Source organism: Lissotriton vulgaris, chromosome 12, assembly GCF_964263255.1.
Source record: "Lissotriton vulgaris chromosome 12, aLisVul1.2, whole genome shotgun sequence".
NCBI lineage: Eukaryota > Metazoa > Chordata > Amphibia > Caudata > Salamandridae > Lissotriton > Lissotriton vulgaris.
In genome coordinates this window covers 724,762,489-724,779,269 of record NC_141700.1, presented here as the reverse complement: position 1 = coordinate 724,779,269, position 16,781 = coordinate 724,762,489, and the positions used below count along the sequence as shown (strand labels likewise).

The following is a 16,781-nucleotide window of genomic DNA, read 5'->3' as shown; positions in this document are numbered from 1 at the left end:
GCTTGTGGTCACACGCAAGGGCGGTAGTGGAACAAATGGGCGGCTTGTTCTGTTGCTTTGTGGACTTCCGCACAGAATTTGATTCCGTTTATCGTTCATGCCTATGTGAAACGTTGATTAAAAAGAAAATTCCTTCAAGCATTCGACTCATCATACAGAGTCTGCATTCACAAAATTGGGCCCAGGTAATAATGGACATAGATGGCAGACTGGGCCGTAAAATTCCAACCAGAAATGGCCTACGACAAGGACGTGTATTGGCCCCCTTGCCCTTCTCACTGATGATCGCCTACTTACCAGTCGTATTGGCTGAAGCAAAAGGCCTCAGCCCCAAAATGCATGGTACCATAAAGCTTGCCTCCTATACACAGATGACTTGATCATACTGGATATGTGGGAAAGAGGCCTTCAAAATAAATTGAATACATTTATGGAGTACTGTGATAGAAAAAAGCTGGTGATAAACATGGATAATACCAAGGTCCTGGCATTTGGTGGGGAAAAAAAGAAACATGGTATTTGGGCCAAATAAATTAGAAACTGTGAATAAATATAAGTACCTAGGAGTTCGATTCAAAAAGAGTCTGACATCGAAAGAACATACTAAGACCCTTAAAGGGGGATGCTAAGTCTCAATAAATGGCTTTAAAAAATATACCAAGTATTATGGAAATATGTCCCTATGACCTGTGTTGACAGCTTACATGGCTATCGTCGGCCCACTCGCAATTTCATCACAGTGCTGAAATACTATGCATAAGTGGCAAATTGAACTGGGAATATGGATAAGGAAAATGCCTGAAAAGCTTGCTGCCGTAACCGAGGTCAGCAAGAACCAGGCAATTAGAATGGAAAGAGAGTTAACATCCTGGAATTACCTAGCTTTTGCTGACACAGTAAGATTCTGGCAACACCTAGAGATAGAAGAAGGGCAAAAGATCGCGATGTGTAAAAATTAGATCTTGCATAGTGAGCTGAGGTGGACCAAGAATGCTAAAAGAAGCCTGGGCAAAATATGCAGGATCTTGGGTCTAGATCTCCCTAACATGAATCTCCAGATAGAGATCACAAAGGGCACGCTTCGTACCTTGGTAAGGAATAAAGCCAGAGAGCAGGATATGCCGTATCTTCAGGGGAAAGCGCCCGTTCAATTTACGTTAAAGTCCTAGCGGTGCGATGAGTGGTTTTGGTATACTGACATTTTACTAAACCTCAGACTAACAGCGCAGATTTTAAGACTAAGAACTTGTATAAACCAGTGCCACATTAGCAGCAATATGAAGTCAGCATTGATGGATGAGCAGGGAAAATGCACTTGTGGGTTACAGGTAAAGTGTGACTGCCTGCACATCCCAGTAGATTGTTTGAAAATGCAGTCACCTGAGAAGGCAGTCCTAAAGTCACTCTTCTTAAATTATGGTACATATGAACGGAAGCAAGCTGTACTGTTGCTAACAGAAATGCGTGTCTTGGAGGTGACATACGCTTTAGGAAGAATTGCAGTGGCCATTAAAAGTATTTTATCAGATTGTTTAAAAGGTATTCTTAACATGTTTTAATGGAATGCAGGAATTGTATGTATTGTGTGTAAACTGATTTTAATCATTTTTATACGTAAAAGGATGATTGTATATATGTGGTTTCATGATGTTTTAAGATTCAGGTCAAAATAAATATATTCTTGACTGATTGACAAGAGCTCCACGCAAAAAAGCAGAGAAAATGGTGGTATAAAGTTGACCCTACCAACGATCCGACCTTCAGAGTCAATGACATGAGTTTCTTGCAAAAACATAATTTGGATAACCCTTCATTTCAAATAAGCTAGGATATTATAATGCTAAGTGGGGGCAAGGGGAGAGGCCTCGGACATTCCACATGAGCACTTGTGTTGCCATAGTCATCAAACCACCAGTCGAGAGTCCCAGGAATCCTATTCAGACCCATCATCACCAACATTATTCACATCTTACTACGCCAGGAAAATAAATTCCAGTGCCAAGTGCATACCGACTGCAAAAAACATGTAGAAAAACAAGGGGCAGTGAGAAGCTAAATTGGGGCAACCCTCAGCCTCCCTTAAACGTTGCAATCAGTACACGAGAGGGAAAGCCTCACAACTGGTTAACTAACATTTTATGAGGTCAAATTAACTGTTCTCAATACGTATCAAAGTGGAAAGGAATCTGCACTGAGGTTAATCGGTGCAACCCTTGCATCACATGGATATATTAATAAGATCCTCACCCACTATCATTGAAGGAATGTGAAGAGATGAATATGTGCAAGGATGGATGATGTCCCTTGGTGTAAGTGTGCCGACACGGATAGCCCCACCACCACTACCTCATGGAGCCTGAATTTTTAGAAGTCATAGAACATTAGAAAAAAATGTCCTATATGGTCTTTATGACTGTAGGCTTCATGTTTAGCGTACTGTGTAAACCTGCATTAGGAGCTGGTATTTAACACAGGCTGTAGAATATCTATGGATTTAGTTGTCCTGAAAAAAGCCTGCGGACCCTGAGTAACACTTGTAACAGGCTGAAACATGTTGGCCTTACTAAGCTATAGATGTTAGGGGTCATTGCACTCATAAAATCACACTGTTTTTATCCCAGCTAAAGGAGCTTATTAATAAACAAGAATTCGGACCCTAAAGACTTTTTTTTACTTGCACTTAGGTTTTAGTAACGATCCTACTAATATATCCATGTGATGCAAGGGTCGCACCAATTCACCTGGGTGAAGATCCATTTCCACTTTGATACATATAAAGAGCAGTTAATTTGATCACAGACCACAACTAACAAACATAAAAAAACAATAACAAAAAACAAACATCCCCCCATCTGAGACACATAACAATCCAGTCCAAACACACCATAACACAAAGCTCATCGAGAAGCCAAACAAGGGCCAATGGGTTAACAAGGTCCATAACGAAAGAAGCCTTCCATGGGGAAGGAGATGGGGGGACAACTAGAGAACGGAGAAGCAGCACACTGACATGCAAACACATACAAGGGGACGCATAGGATAAGATTCCCCCCTTCACACGACTCTCCAATCTCACCCACATCCGGAGGATCAAACACAGGAGAAAAGGGCTACACAGTCAATCCGCTCACCGAAACAACAATAGGTAGAAGTGGAAAAGGAGAGGAATACAAAAAGAGGGTGCACTGCAAAACCACACAGCATTAAACAATACCATCCAGCAATTTCGGAGTAACTCCCACCAAAGTGCTCTCCAGCCCTGGTATAACAGAGTCTCTGGACTCCAAAACAGAGCTATAACCCAGAGGAGGGACAATAAGTGGAACCATTGCTAGTCACCAGTGTGCGCAGCAGTCTGAACTTCCCTAGTTTGTTCCAATTCCATCTCAGAGGGAGTAGGTCAGAACGCCCCTCTATGCCTAGATCGTTGGCACTGTGTGCTGCTATGACTGCAGTGCACACGGAGCCCTCATTATAGAGCTCAAGCGCATCCCAGGCTGCAGAAGGTCCAGTAAAGAAAAGTACCCTGTCTACAGCCTGGACTCGCACACAAGCCAGGAAAAGGAGGGAGTAAATCAGTCCCAAGTAGTGCAATTTCTTTTTCACTACTAGAAACAATGACCTCCGAGTCGGAACCTGGAGAGTGAAATCAGGGTAGAAGGAGGCATTGTCCACAGCAAAAAGGCCATGTACACGTGCTTGTTGCAGGAGGTGATCTATCTTGTTAATATAAGAGGCGTTCCACTACATGACGCTGTGGTGCCCCATGGTAATTGCACCAGCACTCTATGTGCACGTTCTAAAGCAAAGAATTTGGAGAGGCCTTCTGGGGCTACCACCTCCTGCAGCCAATTTTCCAAATAAGCCAACAAGGAGTCCCCCCTCAACCCATTCAGGCAGCCCCAAAACATGAACATTAATCAGGCGCGCACGTCCCTCATGGTCGTCCAGACCGGCCACCAGGTGTGAGTCTGCAACTCGAGAGTCGTGATGCGATGGTTCGCAGATTGGACGGTGGGGATCGGAGACTGTACAGTGCTCTCAAGATAATTAACTCTCTCTAGCAGTTTCTGCAGGTCCTCTCAGATGAGGCCAAATCCACAGTAAGTTGGTTTTACATTCCAATCGTTCACCAAGAGTCAATGGCTGCCAGAAGTGCCTCAAACCTGCCATTAATATATGCCTTATCTCCCATCCCAGCAGCCTGCTTGATCCCCTCCTGGGGGGCGCTGGTGGCCGCATCCACTTTGGTCCTCTGCATGCACCCCATGATGAGTCCACTAAGATAGGAGAAAGCACAAAGTCCCAGTACAACAACATAGGAGGAGTTATTCGGAGGCCCAGATAGACGTCTCCCAGGAAGGGCCCTCATCAATGGTTCGCCCGATGGCACAAATCAGCTCAGCCACGGCTCAAGGGCTTATCGGCCAATGCACTAAAGGAAATCAGCAGCTCAGAGAGGCACTCACCCCAAAGCCAGGGCCCTCCAGTGGCAGTTCAGTCCACTGCACAGCTCTCCCAAATGCTCAAAAGGAATAGGTCTGCTCCAAGACAGAAGCGAGAGCGCAACCCCCGTGATCAGTGTGGGCCCGGGTCTGAGCCCGGTTGCAGAACTCCCATGGGGCAAAGTAAATGCCAGGGAAGAGCATCAAATGAAGCCAAGTGGCCTGTTTGTCCAGGAGTCTGCTGTGCAGGCAGCAACAACAGTCAAGATCCTCCAGAGGCACCGCAGCCCACTGCATGACTCCCTCTCAGGAGCAGCAAGAAGAATCAAGGGCCATAGGGCGAAAGGCTGGGGGGAATCTGCACCACAGCCATGGCAGCGTTTCACTGCGGCCTCCGCTAGCAAAGCGGAGCTACCATCTTTCAGGCAACACAAAGCTCCCAGCACCTGGAGCCATCTGACCTGCTCCATCACGTCCACTCATCCAGCCCAGCAATCGGGACTCGCAGGATCATCCTGCACTGGGAGGCACCACTTCTGTGTCGGCAGGAGCAGGTGTGGTAGATTGGAGACAACCGGGGGGTTGCAGGTGGAGAGGAGCTAAATCAGTCTGGGTCCTAAGGCCATACCAGTTGGCTTTCAACCCTCTCCCCTCAAAAAAAGTATGACTTTTCCAAGGATATATTTTGAGTAGTAATAAAAATTAATATACTTTTAAAAATGATAATTCATGTCAATTTAAACTAAAATGAAATAGAAACAATTTTAATAAAGCGTTATGATTAAGCATCAGGGCAGTGGATGGACTGCCTTAAGAGCCTGATTGGTGGTAAGGGTTATAGCTAAGGTTAAGGGTTAGGGATAAGGAAAAGGAAAAGGGTTAAAGTAAGAATAATGGATAGGATTGGATGAATGGTTGAGATTACGTTTAGGGTTAGAGTTACATTAAGAGATGGTGTTGGATTTGGGGTAAAAGACTGGGATTAGGCATAGGGTTACTGTCTGATAAGGGTAAGGGATTGTTTATGGATGATGAGAGGGATCTGGTCAGGGCTAGGTTTGGTAAGGAACAGAGTAAGGGTTAAAAGGGTATGGTTAGAGCTTTGGTATAAGTAACCACGATCAAACTAAGGGTCATAATGACAAAAGGGCATAGGTAGTAAAATTAAATATTTGTAACACCATTGTTTCCATTTCACATGCATATGCAAGTGACAACTTTTTTTAACATCTGCATCTTTACCTCTAAAAGTTTGTTCATTACATTCCAGAAAACTATTTATTTTTTCCTTTGTTTTAGTTATTGTGTAATTCAGTGACAGGGGAAAATGATGCAGACACATGGAAATCGGTAGCACATGAATGAGAGGACTGTCCCATACCTGAGAAAAGGCAGCAGTCACTGCTTCATCCAGTTTATCTGACACTTTCTCAGCCAGTTCTGTCCAGACCTATGAAAAGAAAGGCGAGCGGAGAATGAGAAGAGGCTTCTATTTTCCACAGTAACGTTTTACCGCATTTGCAGCCACCATTAAAACCTTTTGGTGTAGAGAAAGTAAGAAGAATAAACTATGGCAATATGGGGAAAACTACACTGAGCTATTTTGTTAAGACTAGGAACACAGCCTTTAGCCCCAATGAGCTGTGGGGTACTCAGGTACTTCGTCTCTATCCAGGTTATCCACGCACAAGGGAAGAAGGTTACTTAAAATGTGCCTCAACTGAGGGGTAGAACAGACTAAAAGTATAGCAGTGTGCGATCAGCTGTTACACTTGCTCATTTTACAACAGTTGTTTCTTAAGTAGAGGCAGCTAATGCATTTCCAATCAGGACTGACACCTGCACCATGATTCTATTATGTAACATTCCTCTTTCATCTAACTGTGAGGTTGCATCTACAGACAGTGGTAGCCATCTGTCGGAGACCTCATGCTACAAACACACTACTACATACAATATACACATACAGTAGCGAGGGGCTATTGTCAGGGCTTTCAGCCATTGTTTGTTGGCATTTTTAAATCATTGGTTGGGCTGTCCTTACAGCTATGGATTTTCATAGGTTGCATGGTTTTGCCCATACGATTTGCATTGACTTTTGTGACACAGCCTGCTTTTAATCAGTCCCCTGTGATAAAATTTTCCCTGGCTCTTGTAGCCCACCACCATCTATATGTTTATGCTCAGTTATAGACTATGGCCTGGCAGTCGCTTACTGTTGCCATCACCCATGTTTTTTTGGATTTACCAGTGCATTTTGATTTAAGGCCCGCATCATGGCAAAGCGAATATCGTCATCCAGCCAGCCATCTAGATTAAGAAAAAAATATTTCCAAGATGGCTGCCGACTGCGCGCAGTAAACGTGGCCATCTTGTTCTGTTTTTTCATAAAATTTACAACTATATAATTACAAGATGGGCAAATACACAGCAGCCAACTTTAAATGTGTTCTCTAAAAGCATAAGAAAAGAATTAAAAATAGACACTGTGCATGAGTGCACATGCTCAGATACTATTGGGTGGCAGAGACTGTGGGGGGGTATGAGGGAGGGAATCCATAGGCAAACCCAATAGGTCAATGACAGCCCAGTATTAAAGGCTAGCCCTATTGCTTTGCCAATAATCATTAAACTATGATTTCATTGTGTTTAATAATTGTTTATTTCCGAACCATCAAGTCTTTTGGGCCCAGGTGGCTCTTCTTCGTGCTTTGCACTTTTAGTTTGTGCTCTGCTTTTGAGGAGACATAAAAAGGTTGGTACATTTTTGCATACATGTGATGGTAGGGAGCAACCTGGTGTATGTATAAACAGATCAAAAAGTACATTTAAAGCCTGAAGAGCCCTTGTTTTTAAGGTTTTACTCACTTTGGAAAGTAGGATGGCTGATGTATGAAGTGGTACTTTCTTATCGCAGAATTTCTGTTTTGCATGGAGATGCAATGAAAGTCGATTTCAAAGGTTCCTTTAATTTTTTCATGTCAGTGAGATTAAATATAGGACTAGTGGTCTACATCTTGTCTATGTACAACAGAAGGTAGTACCTTTCCTCTATCCATGGGCTCCCCTGTGCCCTGTGTAAGGCAAACGTTACTTAAATTAATTGCCTGTAATAATCATGTTGAAGATTGAGGTGCTGTTTTTTTTGTGAAGCAGATTTTTTGGTTTGGAGAACCCCTCAAATCCACAATGTTGCTGGACACAGACTCCCCCTTAAATTGCGTTTTTCCATGTGGAAGCAAGCCAGTATGTGTTGTGATGCAAAGCACCACCGTCTGTGTATATTGAGGTAATGCAGGAATTAATTTTGAGCAAATTTGTGTTAAAAATGTTACGCCATGAGATCAAACTGAGACAGGAAGCTAGGTGCATGTGAATCTACAGCACTACAAGCTGCAAACCAATTGTTACAGTTAATTACCAATTACCATTTGCAGCTGTGCAGCTGCCAATCACATATGGTCAATAGACTTAAAAGCAGAGCCCTTCTCCCTAAAGCACTAGTTAGTGCTCTGAAACAAAGTGTTAGGGGCAGGTTGCCTGATCTGTGCTTCTTGGGAAACATGAATGTCCCCATAATAATGGTAGGTTAAAGGTTGGATGCTAGACCTTGTTGTAGCTTTACACATGTGCAAGTGGGATATTACCTAAGAAAACCATAGAGAACAAATAGAAAGCCTTCTTACACGTGAGCTATACCCTAAGGACAACATGTAGTTTATGTCTGGTGTTGTACTGATAACTTGAATACTCTCGACAATCCCTCTAGGAAGGCCCACTTTGGAATTGGGTACCATTCGTGGAGATTGCAAAATGCTACTCATAGTTGCTGTGTTTTTCGAAAGGAGTTTGAATGGTCAATAGAATACATGAGGGCTCTTTTGACATGTAGGATTTGTAAGGTCCTTTTTGCAAACGATTAAGGCTGGGGTCGAAAATGGGCAAATAAGTGGTTTGATGGAAATGGAAGGGGGTGACTACCGTAACAGTTACAATTCGCTAACTCTAGAGCGGGAAGTGTTGCAATGAGAAATGCCACCTTATATGGAAGAAACTACAATGGGAAAGAGTGAAACTCAGCAAATGTCAGCCCCATGACCCAGGTAAGAATAAGGGGTCTTATCGCCTTCCTTAAAGACTTTGATGACCTATATTTTGAGCATGGGCTGGTGGTGTCAATTTAATACGTAAGCAACCTTAGTGGCTAAATGTACCCTGGTATACATATGTGCCAACTCTGGCTTTTGTAAATGGAACAAGTAGCACATAATGTCCTGCACGGAGGCCTGTGAGGGCTGCTTACTTAGACAGTAGCAGTGGTAAACAGATCTTTTCAATTTGGTGGCATACAGGCCCTTGTTGTGGGCTTTTAGGACTCCTTAAGAATTAGCACGCACTATTTTCGAAGATGAAAACACCCAAAGTCTATGACTTCAAGTGTCAAAGCGCAAGATATAGTACCTGGAGGTAGAGGTTGAGGTGTTGCAGCGGAGTGTAATGTTGAGAGTGGAGCTCTGCCTATTGAGACAGCCTCTTGAGTGGATGCAGATATATTTCCAAGTAACACTGTGGGCTGGCACTGGTGGGTGCTACAAGAGTGAGCCTCATAAAATCCTGCCTACGTTTTCTTACTACATACAGTATAGAGGTAGTGATGGAAAAGTAATACACAAACATCTTTGATCAATTCAGCATTGCCCATGGACTGTTGGTGTGGATACCTGGAGACAAAGCTTTGTGACTCTGATTTCGCTGGAGTGGCAATGGGTTATACCCCCATGGTCCTCCCAATGATGGAAGTATTGCTGAAGAACCTGGGGCTCGATCTCCCATTAGCAAGTTTTTTGATGTGTTCTTTTCAGAGCAGCAGGCCAGAAAAGTCATGGTCTATGCCTTTGAGGTGTTCCTCCAGGAGAAGGCTTAATGCTAAATGGCCAGACGCCAGATTGTCTGCGCTAGCCAGGACAACTGGTGAGTGCTTGCTCACCTATCTTTGAAGGTAATACATTGTGGTCATGGTCTCTCTGCAAAAGAGCAGTGTTTTATTGCTTTGAGCACAAACTGAACTTCCATCAATTCCACCACATTGATATGCAGACTTTGTTGCGGAGGAGACCATTGGCCCTGGATGGTCAGTGGGCCCAAGAAGTCTGCCCACCCAGTGAGGAAGGAGTCTGTGTGGGTGATCACGTCTGGCTAGAAGGTCGAGGAACAATCTTCCTAGTAATGCGTTGTTGTTGCTACAGCATAAAAGGTTGTGCTAAATCTGGACTCCAGTGACATTAGACCTTCCCACTGAGCAGTCCCTTGTGACCATTATCTGGCAAGGTACTCCAGAAGATGGTTTCATTATCATTCTCACTATTAGAGAACACACACTCTGGCAAATGAGAATCAGCCTCTGAAATGTCTTCCCCGTCTCACTGCTTAGGTAGGCTTTGCCTGTTACCATATTCAGTATGGCTCCTAAGGAAGGGTGCGGTTGTGAGGAAGAACAGCCAGGCTTTTTGACATGCACCGTTAACTCTGTGTGGTGGAAAGACTCTGCTTTTTTTAGTGCGACTGTGGCACCGTTCTTGGCTCCTGCTCTTTATTAGCCATGTGAAAGTAGGCAACTTTGAGTTCAAGGGTCGTCATGTAGACCCTGATGCACAGCAGCAGAATGACGTCTTGCAGAGTTGTCATTCTGAAGTGCTTGGATATCATGTAGCGATTGAGAGGTTGAAGGTCTAGAAACAGCTCTGCTTTGTTCTGTCTTTAGTGGTGATAAGAAAGTACCGGCATTAAACTCCTCACTGATCTGGTTGGACTGGTTCTATTGCTCCATTTCCTACTGCAGCACCCATCAGTGGTCTTAACTGATGCTGTGGTCAGTGATACAATACTGAGTAGGGTGGTGTGAAACTCAAGAGAGTAGCTGTGGCCAACAACAGAAAGTATCAATTTGTCCGAGGTTATCTCTTCCCATTGTAAAAGACATAACCTTATTTTTTCCACTGACAGGCACTGTGGAAATAATTAGAAGGTCAAGCTTTGAAACTAGGGTGCCTTTACTTTGGGTGGCTCTAACCTTACCATGGGTGTCGCTCCTCAAGCCTCTCCAAGAGTAAGATTTGGTTGCCGAACTCTCCTGAAAGGACTGCGGTGTTTGGTACTGGGGAGATAGTGAGATAGCCGCCGACTTGGTTCAAGCTTGTGCTTGTTGCCTCCTAAAGTCCAACTTATTAGGATGTATCTTGAGTGTTCCAACATTGTGTTCACCGGAGGTCTGACAATGTGCACTGTGCCAAAGGTTATACTTAGGAGGTTTTTCTTGATTTCTGGTAAGAATTCAGGGCTCTTAGCAAGGCATACCATTGATGAACACTGGTACTTGTTTTATGGGAGCAGTATCAACTGCATCCAGGGCACACCTAAAGTTGGAATTTGATATTCTCTTCATCTCCAGGACATAAACTACTGTAAATCTCTGAAAGGCGTTTTACCAGCTGTTCAGTCTTCTCACAGTGCTACCTGGGGCCGTATTACAGATGACTGCACCAGCGCGAATTGTCTCTGTGCGCCACTGTATGTACCCGACGGCATTACAGAGGATCGGTCTGTAATGCGCCGTGATATTGGGGCAGACTTTGAACTCTGTCTTTATGTGTGTTTGCGTCTTCGCGCATATTGTATTAGCGTACAGATACAATCGCACAAACACAGACCTGCTCGGGCGCACAGCGACTATTAGCGCTGGCGCAGTCATCTGTAATATGGCCCCTGTTGTATCAGGTCATAGTCACCATTTAGAAGCAGCATTCACAGATATTCTTTTGGCAGCAGCATCAATGCACTCACTCTCTTTGTCAGGCAGAGGGATGTCCCCTAGGTGAAAGCCCTTTTTATTTTTTTAGAGACGCATGCACTATCAGTGAATCCAGAGGCTTATTGGCCACTTCGGTAGAAGTGGTCCTCTGGCGTCGCATTGTACTTTTTATTGACTCTTGATGTGATCACCTTGTCTTCACAGGCTCCTTAAAGCTTACGGTCCAGCATTTTAGCATGGGCAGGTACTACCCAGGGGGCTCTGTTTTTGGAAATGTTTCATGAAGTCTCCTTCTTCCTTCACAACATGCAGTCTAACCTTATGATAATAACCCACATGCTGGATTACTGAATGATATGTGGTGTGGACTTCAGGAGGAGAGGGCTCAACTTGGTAAGTTTCTAATGATCGGTGTTCCTGAGGATACAAAATGCAGTCATGCCAAAGGTCCTCTCCATTATCTGTTGTAATGGGCTCTTCAGAGGGGGTCGTGAAAATCAGCCGCAATAAGGGGACAGAGAATGAGTAGGTGGCAAGATGTGCTCCCAGAGCCTAGTATAGCCTTTTTGGAAATTGGGAAGTTCTAAAGTCCTCAAAGATTATCACCTCAAATGTAAACAGTATTTTCTTGGTTTTGGGTTGGCCTGTTACAGCTTGTGTTGATTGAGCTAAGATGTGCCCTATGATTGGGTCTATGTAGATCAGGCTGCTTGTCCTGATCTTCTTGAATTGGTTGCCTTGGTGCCTAATCCGGTGATGTTTTGAGTTCAACGTCTGAGTCTACCTGTGCGCCAAAGAGCCGTTCAGACTCTCGCAACTGAGATGGAGTCTCTCAACACAATGTTTGTGAGGTTTTTCTGGAGTCAAGACTGGCTTTCGGTTCAGAGTTGGCCCGAGATCAGTGGTCCGTGCTGACTGCAGAGGTCTTTTCAGTGGGGATTCAGGATTCAGGCATGGCACGCGGGAGGCTGTTCCTTGCCCTATAGCTGAAGCTTTGCTCAAGTTCTACCTGGGAGGAAGATCCTCAGAAGGTGTTGGGTAGGACAACCTGAGGTCTTTGTCTTGGGTGTGGGTGTCATTAAAGCCCTAGAGAAGGATTATATCCGAAGTTAGTCATTGGAAAAAGCATACTCTGGCAGTCTGAACAAGTCAAATCCTCATGGTCCCTGAAAAGACAAAAGTTACAGACCCTATGATGGTCTGACCACAGGAACCTGCTGTTACACTTAGGATAGAACCGTAGAGTGCATTTTCCCTATCCCAACCCCAAAGAGTCATTCTCATACGACCTGACCTGAAGCAGTTGGTGGTTACACAATGTTTGAGTGTTGTGAGTAGGAGTTCCGGTGATCTGATGCTTAAATTTCTGCTCCTGTAGATTGGCAGTCCCAGAGGTACATATGAACCAAACGATGGGAAATAACACAATCTAAGGTGGAGTTTTCTCTCCTAGTGTATTATGGGTTTCGGGGGAGGTTCATGAGTGACCTCTGAACCAAAACATCTACTTCAAAGAAAACAACTACTTGCAACATCAATGCACAATACTAAATGGCAGAAGTGTGCAAAGCATGACATCGAATGCCGCACATGCTGCAAACATCACATAACTCTCCTTAATATGCCTTGTCACCAGCAAACGCAATATGCATGCACCTCCCCACTGATATTGCCAAAGGATAAAGCCTCCCTCACTTCTATGTACCTCGATAGGCGCAAGGATCTGTTCTCCCCAACACTTCTCTGCCTGATAACGTTTGTACTGCTTTCGTATAGCCTCTCGTGCCACTCGACTTTTGAGCCCTCGGATGAAATGCCTGATCTAGGAACAAAAGAATGACAATTTCTAGTACAAATTGAGTAGCATTTTTTTCTTTTACAATTTTGGAATCATTTGCAAACCCAAGCGTATGCATTTCAGCATTTAGAAGAATGGAGAAACAGTTCACTCATTTACACACCGCCACAGTTATAACAAGTAGAAGTAACAAAACATTTACTTTTTCATGATCATTTTGAATTGGTCACATCAACAGACAAAGGTAACAAGCCTTTATAAAACATGTTGGCAATAAAGTACTCTTTGGAAGACAACTGTGCAGCTGTATCCTCAGAAACAGGTTTGATAAGCATTAGCTTCTTGTGAGCTTTCCGGTTTCAGTCCTTAGCAGCAGGTGGCATAAAAGAAGATGGTACTTGGTGTTTAGTTTACTACAGACATTATTCTGGTTTAAGGGCGAGCTTTCAGGGAATTTGTCCTGGAAGCAGCTTGAATTCACAGCATACAAGTAACCATAATAGATGAAGGGTCTCACACAAACAGTATTTATAAAAAAGCGGACTATATTACATTTCATAAGCATTAACTGTGGAAAGGAATCCATTTGGTTCCAGTTCCTTCCATAAGGGAGTGCTGCAGGTGGTCCCCTATGGGATCCTCTAGATAGACTGGTGACTTATCTGCAACTGTTGTTCTAAAGTGGTTAAACATTTTCATAGCTGAATCTGCATTTTTAAAAGATTTCCAAACAGTCTTGGAATCCTTCGTGAGTTTTACATGTGTAGACATTTCACTGTAGTAGACCATCCACTGTAGGAAATGTTTTTGATCGAGCCAATGAAAGTGCAAAAAACTTCATACTGGCCGAAGCCACCATTTCAGATGTATTCGAGCAGCAGCTTAGGCTCTTAGTAGTGCACTGGTGAAGGTGGAGGGTTGCAAACTAATATACAAAATTAACAAAGAAAGAGCCACTGTTACAGACAAATAACTTCACTGCCACAAGCATTAAACAGGTTTTACTCAGGATGGCATGAAATAATGACAATGAGACATCTAAATAAGTTGTTGAGGAACACTTGTTCCACATGTAAACAGTAGTGCCTTCTTAAAGTGTGTATATAAACGCCATGCCAGCTCTTTGCAGATTCCCTGTAGGTGATAACTAGAAAGGTTTGCTTTGACACGCATCCAGTAGTAGATAAAAAACATTATCCAATCAAATAAAAAATGATTTGCTTACGTGCAGCACTGCTTGAAAGAAGGTAGGCCCTGAAGTTTTGTAAGCTAAGATCAGTTTTTCTCCTATTCTGAAATATTTTATTTTCACCAATGCAGTAACTTATTGCCCATTTAACAAAGTATGTGAAGTACCTTTTGTGCTTCTGTAGAGGAAGTCTGTAGGTAAGTAGGTCGAGAAAACATTTGTGAAAATCTGCTACTATTTTTACAATTCATTTCTAATGCATTCTGTTCGCTTGCTGTCTTTGCAAATGTAATACAAAAATATAGAATTCCTTTGAGGAAGAAAAAAACTTTAATCAGCAGAATGCATTGGCTAAAAATACAAACCCATCAGCTAATTATCAAACGTGCAGAAGAAGAAGACCTCTGTACCAGATTTTCTATATATTGCTATAGTAGCATTGTGTATTCTAATGGAAGCCAGATGGTGCCAAATATAATAACTGTGGTGAAATGTATTATTCTCGACTGAGGAAGGGGCGCGAGTCTTAAACTGTACCACGGACCAAAGTATTTCAATATTTTCCAATAAGTGCTTCATATTGCCAATATTCTACAAAAATGTGCATATATATATATATATATTCACTAAAAAAAATACTAACGTGATGTTATAGTTAGGTGTTGAAATAAGACAACCAATGTTAAAAAAAACACTAAAATTCACCATTTATAGTTTACTGTGATAACTACAACTTGTGCCCCTACCCTGCACTGCTTATGCCATCACGTTTCATCATTCATTACATGTTAATTGAAATCATTGATGACAGCACTGATGACATCTCAAATTACATCATTGAGGACTTTACTCATTGAATCATCCTGTTATTGTGACATCATCTTATAGGGTTTGTGGACTTGACGTAACTCAACATGCAACACTTGTGGCCGATTTACTATTCACCTTAAAGGGTTTACATATCCAGTAAATTTAAGTAAAGAGGTTGAGACGGATAGGTATGCATTTTCCATTAAAAAGACATCTATGCCAGGACCTATCGGCAAACTTCTGTAAATTGATAAAGTACACTTCACACATTCTTGACAGGGACACAGCGGCATACAACCTTAGAGCCATCCTTGCCAGTGTTCCATAAATCACTTTGAAGTGGAGCACAGACAACATTTTAGGACTGCCCTTTTCTTGGCCAGAGCTTAACCAATCAGAGTAAAACTTTCCTTGAAGGAGCAGAGGTGGAGGACTTCTTTATTTCAAAACTTCCATGAAGACTAGTCAAATTAGGACAAATTTATAAGTGAAATAAAAAAACTCCACCGTTGGAAACTTTGACCTAACTAGAACGCCACTGTGTGATATATACACACACTTACACACAGAGGATAACATAAGTCCCAAAAACCTGCAGCATTGCACTCCCTGCATTAGGGTTGTAGTGAGGGATGGATGTAGAAACAGGATTCTTAAGAAACTACATGCGATTTCTTTGTTAATCGCAAATGTTACAATGTGGAATAGTGTGCTCCGTGCACCTATCACAACTCACACAAATCTATTTTGCTAACCAGTTATCTCAGTAAGGATACATGTGGGACCCATTTCTTCTAAGGCAGGCTGCTTTAGTGGCTCGGTATTTTGTGAATATTCTAGGTCAGTGGTTTTTAACCTGTGGTCCAGGGATCCCTGGGGGTCCACAAAGCCCACTTTAAAAAAAAAAAAAAAAAAATTAATGGGTCCACGACTGCTTAGAAAATTACATAGTATTGAGAGGTATAGAAATAAAGCAAATGTAACATTTTACATTTTAAACTCTCTGCATAGTTGTAGGAATTTGAAACTAGAGACTAAAAATGAAGTTGGTATCCTTAATTGGATTTGTGGGAGCAGCGCAAGTGTATCAAAGAGAATATAGTACGATCAATGAGTGACCCCAATTGAATTTAGAAAAGCTCCAACCTTCCCATTAAAATCGAAATATTGACTCATTTTTATATAACGTAATTTAAATAAAATATTTAATAAGTTGTTCAAATGCTTGAATCTGTATTTTTTTTTGCAGTTCAAATCATCAAAACAGCTTAGACGGGAGTCCCCGGCTTCCAGTAATGACTCCGTGGGTGTCCCTGGATTCCAATAATGAATTACTGGGGGCCCCCGACTTCCAGCAACGACTCAATAGGGGTCTCCAGAATCCAATAATGATTCAACAGGGCAGGGGGACCATGGATTAGAGTAATGATTAATTGGGGGTCCACAAAAGTGAAAATATTAACAACCACTGTCTTAGGTGGTGTGTGAAGCCCGAAGGGTAGTAATAGTATTGTTGCTTTTTGCTTGAAATTCTTAAGAATGTCCAATGTTTGTGGTTTACCGGCACAGAAATATAAGCCTTCTTAAAGGCTCATGACCAATTGCGGGTTTAATTTAATTTAATGTACAATTGTACTTCTGGAGTAATTTTTAAAAAACAATCAACTAACATGATAGACCAGAGGGATCAAGAAGTGGTTTGACTGGATGCGCAGGATACACCCAGCTGAT

The 16,781-nt window shown here is 42.7% G+C and overlaps 1 protein-coding gene across 1 annotated transcript in view; it reads right to left on the bottom strand.

Annotated features, from left to right (window-relative positions):
* The window catches only part of SNAPC2 (small nuclear RNA activating complex polypeptide 2), a 97,173-nt gene that overhangs the window by 22,697 nt on the left and 57,695 nt on the right, over positions 1 to 16,781 (bottom strand). The window contains exons 3-4 of the mRNA XM_086945980.1: positions 12,959 to 13,075; positions 5,827 to 5,895 (exon numbers count right to left, since the gene is read on the bottom strand). Coding sequence (XP_086802106.1) covers positions 5,827 to 5,895; positions 12,959 to 13,075 — 186 coding nt within the window. The remainder of the gene's footprint in view (positions 1 to 5,826; positions 5,896 to 12,958; positions 13,076 to 16,781) is intronic.